At 37.4% G+C, this 13,764-nt stretch overlaps 1 protein-coding gene across 1 annotated transcript; it reads right to left on the bottom strand.

Moving 5' to 3' along the window:
• Positions 1–3,884: 3,884 nt before the first annotated feature.
• Positions 3,885–10,224, bottom strand: LOC149815199 (putative sulfate transporter 3.4). The gene is made up of 11 exons (XM_089989367.1): positions 10,091–10,224; positions 8,535–8,706; positions 7,402–7,467; positions 7,167–7,280; positions 6,978–7,094; positions 6,773–6,899; positions 6,239–6,525; positions 5,645–5,835; positions 5,201–5,286; positions 4,570–4,646; positions 3,885–4,398 (listed from the first exon to the last, which is right to left on the bottom strand). Exons 1-11 carry the CDS (start codon positions 10,207–10,209, stop codon positions 4,261–4,263), a joined length of 1,494 nt encoding a protein of 497 aa, XP_089845493.1. The 5' UTR covers positions 10,210–10,224; the 3' UTR covers positions 3,885–4,260.
• Between the last annotated feature and the right edge of the window lie 3,540 nt (positions 10,225–13,764).

The raw sequence follows: 13,764 nt of genomic DNA on the forward strand, positions 1-13,764 counted from the left end.
TCAAAATTACCTATACCTTTAATTTCAAGAGAGGTTCCATCCGCAGTGGAAACAAAAGAGGGAGAAACATTTTTTGAGAAATCGGAAAGTGAAAACATGTTTGGGGACATATGAAAAGATGCACCGGAGTCCAAAAGCCAAGAGACTTTACCTGGAAGAGATGAAGTAGACACGGCGACACCGGAGGTAGCTCCCTTGAGTAGAGGTTGAAGGGCTTCCACTATTTGATTTAAAGAGAGTGGCCCACTTGATGATGCCTCTTCCTTTTTGTGGTACACCGGTGGTAGCCATTGCGAGAAGCTTTTTTCATTTAGGACATATGGGTTTGATATGTCCGGGTTATTTACAAAAATGACAAATAAATTTGCTATAGTCCCTTTTTCCTCTTGGCCCACCATTTTCACCTTGATTTTGTGGTTTAAAATGAGGGGGACGATAGGTTTTTACATTGTTCCCGGGTCTTGATACGACATTGACCTCATTATTTTCTTCATGATTACAAGGAACCATAAGAACACTTGATCCTTGTTTACATAAACTCATACGAGTCTCCTCAACACTTAATTTGGTGAGTACATCTTCAAGAGAGGGATGAGTAAAAGAGGATAGAAGAGAAGACCTTATTTGCTCAAATTCGGGCCTTAGCCCATTCAAAAAATTGAAGAACCGATCTTCTTCAAGTTGCTTGTGACGGAGTTCAATTACTTCTCCACTCCATTTTGGTTCAAGCATGACAAGCTCATCCCAAATGGAGGAAAGGTCGGCAAAATATTTCCTAATAGTCATTTCACCTTGAGTAAGAGAGAGAGAGAGCCTTCTTTTGAAGATAATACTTATGAGATAGGTCCCTTGATGTATACATTTTCTCAAGATAATGTCAAGCTTTCGATGCCTTTTTGAATTTAATAATGTTGGCATTAATCTTAGTTTCAACGGATGAAAAGAACCAAGAAAGAATCTTGAAATTCTTCATTTCCTACTCATCGTGCTTCTTAGAGTACTCTTCAAGAACTCTAACCCTTTCTTCTCCTTCAAGAATCTTGATTTCACTTCCGTTTACCACGATTATTTTGGGTTCCGGTTCCGGAATTGTGCCTTGCACATAACCCCATAGCCCTTTCCCTTTTATGTGAGCCTCCATGTTTCCGGCCCAAATTGGACCCATTCAATTTGAAGCCAAGAGTAAAGTGAGACTCTTTTTCGCCTATTATGAAGTAGAGAGAAAGGGAGAAATGGCGTACCAACACAATATTCCAGATGCTAGCTTGCGCAAGATTCTTCTAAAATATTTGAGAAGCAAGATCCACCACTTCAACCTCCAAAGATCCGAAGGCACGCTTTTTGAGGCACTTGAAAAGAAGAGAATCCCACAATCCTCTATCACCAACCAAGCTCTGATACCATGTAAAATTGTCTATGAAGAGACAATACGCATACAAGCATAAATACTTTATAAAAGAAGTGTACGAAAACACTCTCACAACACTTGAACAAAATACGCAAAAAGCGTAAAAGTAGCAAACTTGCAATAATGCATGTATTTGATAAAAAGAACAAATGCTTGAGACTCTCAAGCTAGAGCATTACAAAGGGAGAACACCCCTATTTATACAAGTGCCAAAAGGTGCAAAGGGGGGGCTCCCAAAGGAGTCGTTGGGGAGCCCCCAACGACTCTATTGGGGGACCCCCAATGCACTTTAAATAAAATAAAAAATAAAAAGGAAAAAGTAAAAAAAGAATTACAAAAAAATAAATAAGAAAATTACAACATATTCCAAATGGAATATGCGCAAGATAGAAAATTACAAGAATACCCTTTTCGGGTAAGAAAATAAAAAAAGGTATATAAATATATATATTCATATATATAGAGATATATGTACATATAATATATTATATGTAAATATATCTCTATGTATATAAATATATATATTTATATTTACAATAATGATTTTAGGAGATACATTTTAATAGTAGGGTCTAGAATTTAGTTTAGTTGTACTTAGATATACTATCTTTTTGGTTATTTATGTAATTGTAATTGCCACAGGTTGCCATTGAAAGATTCATAGGAATCATGTTTCATTTTAAGCTGTGATATTAGGATTTGGTTAGTAGGTACTTGCAGAGTTAAAGTTGCAATAGGCCCATAGATTGAGAATTGATGGGCCTGTTTGGGTCTTAATACCTTGAATTTTGTTTGCTGCTTATTTTGTTTAAAGGACTAGTAAAATTGGAAACTGACAAAGTGATCTTCCTTCTTTATCTAATGTTTTCCCCAATTTTCATTGCAGAATTCTTTTTAGTACATTTTAGTTTTCTAAATTGTGGCGTCAAACCTTCACGTTTTGCCCTATTATTTGTTTCCCAAAAGGGGTAAACAAACATTGCTTCTTTCAATAGAGACCTGTAGATTTTTTTGTTTTTTTTTGTTTTTGAGGATAACCCGTGTAAATTAAGTTGAAGCTCCACTTTTAATTTGGACTGGTAACGTATCTGATTTCATCAAAATTTTAGTTGCAAGCACTGTGATAACAGATGAATTGCTTGGTTAAGATGCCAGCAAGAGTTTTTGGGCAACTCCAAGCTGCCCCATCTGGTATTTCATTTTTCTCCATAATGAATTATCTAAGCTAGAGTCACTAGAATATGAGAACCCAAATATGAGAACTAGAAATATGGGCATTTCCAACACTTTTTTTTCAAATCCAACCATGTGGATGTGCTTGGCATGATGAATTTGCTAGGAATCAAACATTGGATCCTGTATTTTCGATGAAAAAATGTGATTTTTGAATGCTTGAATATTTATGAAGATTATGAGCCATTGATTTTAAAGCTTTAAAAAATCTCATGCATATTCAAGAGCTGGTTCTTATAAAACCAATCTTGTAGATCACATCCTTACGGTTGGATTCAAGAAAAAAGAACTAAAAATAAGTGACATTAGTTCTCATATTTCCAGATCTCATAGTCTAGTGACTCATCTAAGCTATATACTGGTTTCTAGATAATTAGGTGCATCCAACAAGTCATAATAGTATTAAGTGGTTGGTGCGCTCAATGATTTTCCTAAACCAGTACCTTGGTTATTTTGGCATCCTATGCATTTATGAACTTTGGTGATTATACGAGACTGTCAGCCTGAGTGTGTCAGTCTTGCATGATTCTCCCAATCATAGTCACAAATATTGGCCATTTTTTAAAAATATTATGATTTAACCTTATTTCAAACACTGGTATAATCCCAAAAAACATGATACTTTTCAAATTTTTGCCTATTTTGTAAACATCATGTTTTATCACATTGTTAACGTGATATTTATATACTTATATATTTTAATGTTTTTCTTATGTTTTTATATATTTTTAGGATCTAGATATACTGAGATTTTTTTTTTTGAAAACAAATTTGTTTTTAAAATGATCATGAGCTTTTCCTTTGCTGAGAAAAATTTGGCAACTAGGTTTGTGACTGTGCTCCTAATTAGGGATGACAGTGGACCGGGGGAAAGCGGGGCCCTGCCCCGCCTCGCCCCGTTTGGACCGGGGATGAAGGGTATGAAACGGGGATGGAGGATAAAATCCATCCCCGCCGCGGAGGCGGGGCGGGGGTGGACGTGCACTTTTCCCCGCCCCGTCCCCGCCACGATCCCCGCCTAATCTCTGCCCCGACCACTTTTTCCCGCAATATCCCCGCCCCGCCCCGCCTCATCCCCGTTTGCACTGGGGATGAAGGGTATGAAACGGGGATGGAGGCGGGGGTGGAGGATAAAATTTTGAGGCGGGGCGGGGGTGGAAACCTTGTCCCCCGCCCCGCCCCGCCCCACTGCCATCCCTACTCCTAATCAAATAGGTAAGCCCATCAAAATGCCAATTTAGATATTTTGGGTATTATGGGATGTGATCAAAATACATGCGCCTAACGTATTTGCCAGGTTCATGGGCTCTATCATAGGTACAACTAGAAAGTTCAGCATTGAAATTCATGAACTTGGCGATATTTCACTTGGTACCAAACATGTCCCTGTAATTGAATTATAAAAGTTCAGATCCTACACATTTATCTCTGTGCAGGCAAAATCTCTTAAAGAGCACGATAAGAAGCTTATGCATGAATCCAGTGGGGAACAAAATCTTGTTACACAGATCAAGCAGACTTGGATTTCTTTGTGGAATCCTAAAATTGCTCTATTCATGCAAAAACTTGGTTTTATAGCCGGAACTTAACACTAGTAACACCTTCATGAATCGGTTGCTTCATGGTTGTGCCTTTATTGCAATCGACAAAATTGCCTCGTCTACAGTTAGATACAGACAGTCCCATCCGATGGCCTCCAACGTATCCGAATTGTGCAGCTTCTCTATAACTTCTCCAACAGGATTCACTAGCAGAAGCTGTAGTAAATAAAATAATTGAAACAATGTTAAGATTAATCTCCATTTAAGAGCATAGCATGATGCAGATGCTTAGGGTTAAATGTTAACCACGCAAGTGTTTCTATTACTTATAGGGTTCTGCCAAACCTCAGCTTGCCTTTAAAAAAAAAAAGTGTTTCTAGTACTTACACAGATTGATTCGGTCTCTAGCGTCCTCTTTAGCTCTGTTAGCATGCCAAGGCCGCTAGCGTCGATAGCTGTTATGGCTGCAAAATGATCAAATCACCCATTTAATGCAAAATCTTCATAAAATGACATCTGTTAGCGATCCAAAATTAACATTTAAAGATTTAGACTCAAAATAACCAGAATGTCCTTTCAAACAAATCCTGCCGTGTCCACATAGTGAGCTAAGGTGATGATGTTCGCTTAATGGGTGAATCTCAATTTTTCTCTCAAGCTCACATCTGAGATGGGTTGGACTCCTGTTGGATCCATATCCTGGTTGGACATGCCATATGGTAAGCTTATTGGATCCAATTTGAAGGCTTGTTGGGTTCCAAAATTATCAAGTTGGAGACTCAGGAGTGGTCTGACAGGAAGTCTGTATGTACTACAACACAACACTAAATAATATTGCTTCTAAGTTTAGGATCCTCGGGGTTTCTTTTGCAGTGACATACCAAACACAGAACAGGGATATTAAAGTTTTGATGAATTGGCAATTGATACATCCCAATAAGTATCAATTTCAAATTGGAAACCAAGATGATGATGTGGACTCACTTGACTCGAGAGGATTTTTCCCTCAGAAAATTACCTGTCATTTCCAAAATCAAATACTTCAGAGTGGTCTCTTTCCTTGCTTTAATTCTGTCTTGTTCTTCACGTACCCACCTCAAAATCCTGCAGGAGAGTCCATAAATATTGGTTTTAAAACAGGACAACTTAGACCATACTTCTGATTTAGTATCTATGAATTTTGAAAAATTACAACAATTAACAAATATTATTACATTCTCTGTAGAGCTGATTCAAATGCATCGCATGACTCGGATCCAAGTTGGTCGGACCAACTGATCCACCAAAAACTCAACAGGCCAACTCATGGCTTACAACACAGTCAATCCGAGACAAACTTGATTCACTGTACTCTCAAAGAGTAAAGATGGTGATTTGAGTCGGGCTCAGCCAAGTCAAGATTGAGCACCTGGTTGTTCATCTTTTTTTACTCATTAAAATTCAGAAATTTTTTCAGACTCACCTTTCATGCAAGTAATTAGAATTGGCAAAATAAACTGGGGACTCGATGCTGAGGATGAGACATGATGGAACCCTCTTGGCTTCAGGGTATTGTATGAGATTCCGGTAAACTTGGGTGCCTGGCACACTCCCTAGAACTACCGTGTTTGGCCTCGTTACATGCAGCAGGATCTTGAACACTGATATTGCGACCTGCAACTGCCATGCATCAGCAACAAGAAATAACAGAAACAGTAGATCTGCCTATTCACGCTTTAGATACAACCAATATGGTTTACTAACCACCTTGGTTGGTTTAAATCGAGACAAGTATGTTTGTAGGATCCGTTTTCCAAGTGAACTATGGCTACTGAACCAAATAGCTATGGTATAATATAGCCAATTAAACTGGGAACATATTGTAGTGGAGCTTATAAAAATCACTGCACTGCCACGACCACCCATTTCAAGATGGATTGTTCATTATGACACTGCTGTATTACACCGTGCTGAAAGCAAAAAGGGGCCTCTAAATAGAATGTTAGTTTTAGCTGCACAGTATGTATAGATAGATAAAACCATATGTTCCCATCTCCCAAGTGAAAGCATCACTTACTGCGATACCAAGACCAATCTGAACAGAGAGGAAGAGCACGCCAAGGAATGCAGTCATGCAGGCCAAGAAGTCAATCTTGTCAACCTTCCATAAACGATAAATCGCACCGAAGTTGACGAGTCCGACCACTGCTGTGATTATGATTCCTGCTAAGATCAAGTTTGGCGTGTAGTAGAAAAGTGGCATCAGGAACAGAAGAGTAATCAACACAGTTGATGCCAGAACTATATTTGATACTGCTGTTTTGGATCCAGCATTGTAGTTCACAGCCGACCGCGAAAATGATCCTGCAAATTAAAGCAGCAGAGAGTTTAGACCTTTAATGTTCATTTCGTAAGAGTATGCTGGAGTCAAAGTCACAGAAAAACTCAAATTTTTATTAGGAAAAGATTATCCCATAAATGGGGTTCTGGCAGTACTGGAGTGAGATCCATGGAAGGAGGATTCCTGAAAGTTGGGCCCCAGATCTAGACCCAGTGGATCCAAACTATTTACTGGTTCTGATTACTAAAAGTGTATATTAGGGAGGATCACCTGTAGTGACATAGCAGGAACTGCAAGAGCCAGCCATGTTCATCAACCCTATCGCCATCATCTCTTTGTTCCCATCAATGTGATATTTCTTCAATGAGGCAAAAGTTCTTCCAACAGCAATTCCTTCCTGCAACATCAATGAACATAAATGGAAAAGTGTCAGAAGTTCCCCTGGAAACATAAAAGATGAAAAAGTGTCACTTACAGTTAGAGATAGTATTCCAGTAATAATCCCAGTTTTAATTGCCAGACCAAGGAGTGGGCCCCGGAAATAAAGCAAGTTTGCTGAAGGTGGGTTTAACCCTTCATCCAAATGTCCAATCTGTTCATAAAAAGCACAAAAGAAGACTTAGTAATATTAACAACAACAACAACAAGAGTATTCCATTCTTACTATATTTATTCCATGATTCTGAGCTTTGAAGATGAAAACCAACAAGGTGGATAAAATAACAGAGGTTAATGGTGCGGCTGCTGAGACCCAGAAAAGCTTTGGCTTTCTCAAGCTCTGCAACAGAGAGAGAGAGAGAGATTAGATGATGCCCTTCATTTTTTTTTCTTTTCTACCATAAAACAATTCATGGGGAGCATGTAATTGAGGCATCGCAGAGTCGAAGGATTATACTTACAATATATCTTGCAGTTAGCAAAAGGAGCAAGAAGCAGACGCCCATAACGACAGTTTGCCATTCCCACTGCATTGAGATTAAAAAGAACAAAGATAAATATACTGGAATTTCATGACTTGAAAAACCATGATTTTATTTCAAAACAACACGATCTAAGGTATGATTCCTATCAAACAAATTATGCTTAATGCATTTATGGTGGCAGATGGACTGGCAGAGATGTAATCTTGACCCTGAAGTACAATGAGTGAGCAACTACCAAATCACAGTTGGTATAAAACACACATCATATAGGTATTTTTCATCTTCAGATGTACTTTTTAGAGGGATTAAAAAAATCAATGGCTCATATCTCACTAAACCCTGATGACAAAATATTTATATTTTTTGTTAGATTAATTCAATATAAAGCATATTTTTAAGTAAATAAGCAATGATAATCACATCTATTAGTTTAGATCAATCAGAAGAAACCAGCAACCATGGTTTTTTAAAGCTCCTAATGAATTACCTAATCTTTTGGTGGTAAGATGATCGTTGCTCTCTCTCTCTCTCTCTCTCAACACACACAGAAACTGGATGGTGCAAACCTGGTTTCATGTGAAATTGTGCTGACAAACATAGCCCATGCTATGGAAAAAAAGGCCGATCAGGACCCTTTAGCAGCAGTCAGAAACTGACAGACACTAAGGAGGCCCTTTAGCAACACTAGAAAACTCCCCTATAGCCTGTTTTGTGCCATACAGTGACCAAAGGTGGTTAACTTTTGAGCTTGCATTGGAATTATTGAGCTGAAAATCATAGGTTCAAGCTTTATCAATTCAATCTAGCTACATAGATGTGTTCATCATGGTTTGTTTGTTAAAGATAAAACCTTGGATTGTGTTATTTCAGTATAGAAATATGATTTTTTGAGTGGTGAAATTTTAGTACATTGTCGGCCGTTGATTTTTGAAGCCCTTAAAAAACCTGCTTACATGTCTAAAAGATAGAAAAAAAGGTATTTTTATACTCTATAGGTGTGTGCCTTCAATAGCACCATATATATATATATATCTGTGTGTGTGTGTGTGCGCCCGTGCCCATGCTCACAAAAGTAACACCAAAGATCCCAGTTAGGGTTCTCATCTCACTTCATCTCTTCTCTGGACAACAGATTGCACAACAGGGACTATGTTCATCTGTGGGGTGAAGTGAACAATTCCAAGTAGGCCCTTGAGCTGTTGGAGTGATACGATGATGGCTGCCCCGGCCATGAACCCCACCAACGTTGGCCTCGAAAGGAAGTCCACTATGAACCCCAGCCTGCAAAGCAACAACAACCCCACCATCAATGGATTTCTTTGGCTTTCGTCGCTTGAACATGAAAAGGAAAATAACAAAATATAAAGTGAAAATATCAAAAATGCGAAATAATTAAAGAACAAAAAGAAATCACGATACAAAACAGAATCTCAAGTATAAAAATTCCCTTTTTGTCCTTGGTTCATGAAAAGCAGTCTCACTTTACCTTTGCTCGCTAAAGAAATAAATATAAAGGGTATTTTATCATTTTTTCACTAATCGTTGAAATAAAAGTGAGAAAAAGGCTGTTAAATGTAATAGCCAAAATATTGGTCACTTTTTTGTAATTCGCTCCCATTTCCTATTTTTAGGCTATCTAATGTTTCACAATATTCAAGAAACACGACTACAGCAGCTTCCCAAGCAAATAGTTGCATTCTATGGACCTAGTCTGAAATATCCAAAAAAAAAAATAATTATGTTAATTTATTTTTATTTTTTTACGTAAGATTACTTTAGTTTGGATCTGTGAGCTACCCAAACCCATCCATTTCGGGTTAGATGCATGTTGGAACAAACTATGCTTGATATCCGGTTTGAACCGGAGATGGAGCGGTGCAGACTCCATAGGATTGATCGACCGAGAACCCCAAAAAAAAAAAAAAACGTTTGTTCAAAGTGGGTCAGGTACTTATGCAAGGTTTGGATCGAGATCACAATGACCCGATTCCAAAGGGGCATTTAGGAAAGAAAACTATTGGCACATTAATATATATATATATATATATATATATATATATATATATATATATATATATATTAAAGAAACTAACAAACGAGTGGATGGCCAAGGGTGATGTGATATGTGTGCTTGGGCACTTTCAATGGTAATATTTTGCCTACATGAATGCATCCATACACAAAGTTTATGCATCGCTCGGTTATGTATGTTTGAACTGAACAACCTAACCTATCAGCTCTTTACAGAATGATGCCAAATGTTTGGAGTATTACTGTTAGCTGCCTGCTTTATGTGAACCCCCCATCAGAGATAAAATGATTTTTCTTTTTATTAAAACAATCCATCTTAGATCATCTTAGAGTTTTTTGTTATAATAAATCAACAATGAGGCTGTTTTAGCCACTTTCTTTGTCTAACCAAAGGTCAAATTGAATGATTTTAGGTTCAAGCTGTAAATGTAATAAGTGAAATGTTAGGCAGCTTCTTGTAAATAGTGAACAAGTTAGACAACTTATGGAAAATTACTCGTTGGCTTTCGAATAAAGATATAAAAAACAACTGCGCTTGTCATGATGAGTGTCAGGGGAGTTACAAAAATTAAGAGCTGCCATTTTTCTCAGCCAAGTGAGAGAAGACTCAAAAGTGGAAAGCCTATAAGAATACCTGAGCAGGCCCAAAGAGGCCTGGAAAACCCCAGCAAAGAAGGTTGCAGTAAAAGCCAATTGTAGGTAGAGCAAGGGTTGGTGAACGGGAGAAACCGTTTCCTTGAGCATGGACCCCATCACAAGTGAGGCAATGGAGACCGGGCCCACCGCCAAATCCCTAGAACTTCCAAGAACTGCATAAATCAACGGTGGCACGAAGCTTGAATCTGCATATATATGACAGATAACGTATAAGAAGGGATAGCTACAAATTAATACAAACTTTACCCACACGCATGCCACACACACATATACACGCATGCCACACACACATATACACACGCAAACATACACAAAATGGAACAGAGCAATTATGCGTATAGGTATGCACAGAAATTCACTTAGCTATACCCTCTTTGCATAAGATGAAGTCATAGAGTCTAATTAACACAAATTCGTGAGTATTAACATGACAAATAGCACAATCTTCCAACACACACACACACACACAATATATATATATATATATATATATATATATATATATATATATATATATATATATATATATATATATATATATATATATATATATAAGCTGCATGTGTCCATGCATGTACAAAATGGTTATGAACGACTTACAAAGGCCAATTATGGGAGGCAGGCTTGCAAGCTTCGCATAGCTAATGCCCTGCAGAAAACAGTAAATAAAATGAGAAAACTCATGTGATCCAAACACTGAACAGTGAAAAATCATGTTATTTCACAACCAGGAACCAACACAAAGGGAATTAGAATGTTTTTTGCATTCACCTGAGGGATGGCCAAGCTAGCAATTGTGAGCCCAGAGATGATATCAGACTTAAAGAGGCTAAGGCTGTAGGTGGGTGCCCACTGAAGGATTGGGAAGAAGTACTGGAGAGCCAAAACCAACTTCTTGAACCAACTCTGGTTCTTGAATTGATGGAAGGGATCATCAGGGAAGAATGTCTCAGAGAAACCATGCTTCAGACTCTGGAAAGCTGTCTTTGAGGGCGGCAAGCAAACCTTGTGAGGCTCTGTCACAGATGGAGGTATTGGGAGAGGGATGGCTGCTTCATAAACAGGAATAGAAGTGAAATCCTCAACTCTGTTGGAGTTCCCCACCATCTCTTTCTCTCTCTCTCTCTCGTTTGTGCTCAAAACAGAGGGTTCAGACAGGAGAGATGCAACGGCAGAGCTGAAAAGAAGAGGGTGATGGAAGAATTTATATATGGAAAAAGGAAGGGTCAACAGGTTGATTTTAGTGGAAGTGTGGTGGCTATAGTACAGAATATTCTTTCTAAACTTATTTGTTGTAATTTGTCTGTTATACATATATATGCTGCTTTCAAGAAAATTATTCCTTGTTGCTGCTATGCCTCCTCTTACGTTACTTGCAATAATAATAATAATAATTTTTATTATTATTGTTATTGTTATTATTGTTTTAATGACGAGAAACCTTGCTCTTCAGGTGGGGCCCCACAATCACCCTGCCTTACATAACCCACCTCTGAAAGCTACAGAGACAACCGCGCGTCAACCTGCATCCTTCACAACCACCCCGCTGGCCATGCAGTCGACCCCGCATTATTATTATTATTATTACTGATAGTAGTAGTATTGGCGGTAGTGGTGGTGGTGGTAACAGCGGTAGTAATGTGGATAAGGGTAGGCTTCCACATACTGCTGAATGAATGGTCAATCATTAATGATAATAATTATTTGGTTGTCAGAAATAGTCTAATAATGGCAAGAAAAGCCAGCAGTGACATAATAGCAATATTTATATGTTATTACTAGAGGATATATTCTCTGTTATACCTATTATAGAATAGCTACAATTCGGTCCCACCAAGCATTGGAGAAGAAGAGGTCCAAATTTAACTGTGATTTGTGGGTCCCGCCATCAATACACAATGGGCGGGCCCTCATGTGTTGCTTTGAGGTTCAGTGCTAAGAGTAAGACTTCTCAAGTGGACGGTGCAGAAGCAAACAAATGTGGCCTTCAGCTGCTATTAGCTCAGGACAAAGGGAGGTTACTGGACCATTTTTGCTAATTCAATATCCATAAACTGGTCCAAAATAACCAACATGTTCGTCAATCCAATTAGCCCACAAGATTTGGAGATGGACCATGAACCCCCAAACATACGCCAGCTCCATTTGCTTCGCTCCATGATCCACACTGCGTCTTGATCCAATTCTTATGAATTTTAAAAAGTGGAAAGGTATTGTATACAAACTTAGACAGTACAATGCATTGGATATACCAAGGTCGTTTAAAATAACATCCCCCTTACTAAACAATTATCAGTTTTGGTAATGTGACATGAGTTAAAATTTATTCAAACATGATGTTTTATTCAATTTTTAAACCACCCTTATTTTCATGAATTGTGAGCCATTGTTTATTCACCATCTAAAAAAATAAAATCTTATGGTGCATGAGATATGATAAAATTTTCCAACATAGTAAATCAATGATGATAAACACATCTAAAGGGTTAGATTTAACATTTGATGGCTAGATCCATACAAACAAGAGTGTGCACCACCATATGGTATCATGGTACAAAAATATCATAAATAAATAAATTATATATATAATGATACGGTGCTCCCGGAGTACCTAATCCCACATAATAAAAGATTCAAAATTTATAACATTTTGAGCATTTTATTTATCAGACCCTACAGATATGAACTACAATTATTATTTAGTGGAAAACAAGTTTTGGATCATGTGATTATGGCATACATGCAGGTTTTTTATGATCTTCAAAAATCAATGGCTCACAATGTACCAAAATTTCATGACTTAAAAAGTCTTATTTTTATGTCTAAAAATCATGATCCAGAACATGATTCCTATCAAATAAACTATGTTAAGTACATCTATAAGGTCAAATTGAGAAGATACAACCTACAACTATGATTTCTAATAGGTGAGAGTAGGTGCTCCCGGAACACCGTAGCATTACTCTCTCTCTCTCTCTCTATATATATATATATATATATATATATATAAGTCATATTTCAGTTCTCATATTCTAGTGATTTTATATGAGTCACTTGAATATGAGAACTAATGTGTGGACAACAATTTTCATGATTTTTTTATTCTTTTCTCTTGAATCTAACCATATGGATGTGATTTACATGCTTGGTTTCATGAGAACACGCTCTTGAATCATCCGATTTTGCTGCATGAATGAGTTTTTTTTAAGGCTTTAAAATCAATGGCTCATATTCTTCATAAATATTGAAGCATTCAAAAATCATATTTTTTCATGGAAAATGCACGATCCAATTGTTGATTCCTAGCAAATTCATCATGCCAAGCACATCCACATGGTTGGATTTTTAAAAAAAAGTGTTGAAAATGCCCCATATTTTCAGTTCGCATAATATATATATATATATATATATATATATATATATATATATATATATATATATATATGAGTAATGCACTCTTTTTGCCCACCTTCCCATTCTGCCCCCTCAAAAATCATTGTTTTTGGCATTTTTCTGACATCTAACACCATAGATGTGATCTATAGGTTTTGTTTAGTGGGAACTAGCTTTTGGATCACCGGAATCCGATATGTATACATGTTTTTGCGGTGAACCCAAATCAATGGCTATGAAGGTACCAGTTTTTTCTGG

This window comes from Nuphar pumila, chromosome 15 (genome assembly GCF_984573655.1).
Source record: "Nuphar pumila chromosome 15, dmNupPumi1.hap1.1, whole genome shotgun sequence".
Lineage (NCBI taxonomy): Eukaryota > Viridiplantae > Streptophyta > Magnoliopsida > Nymphaeales > Nymphaeaceae > Nuphar > Nuphar pumila.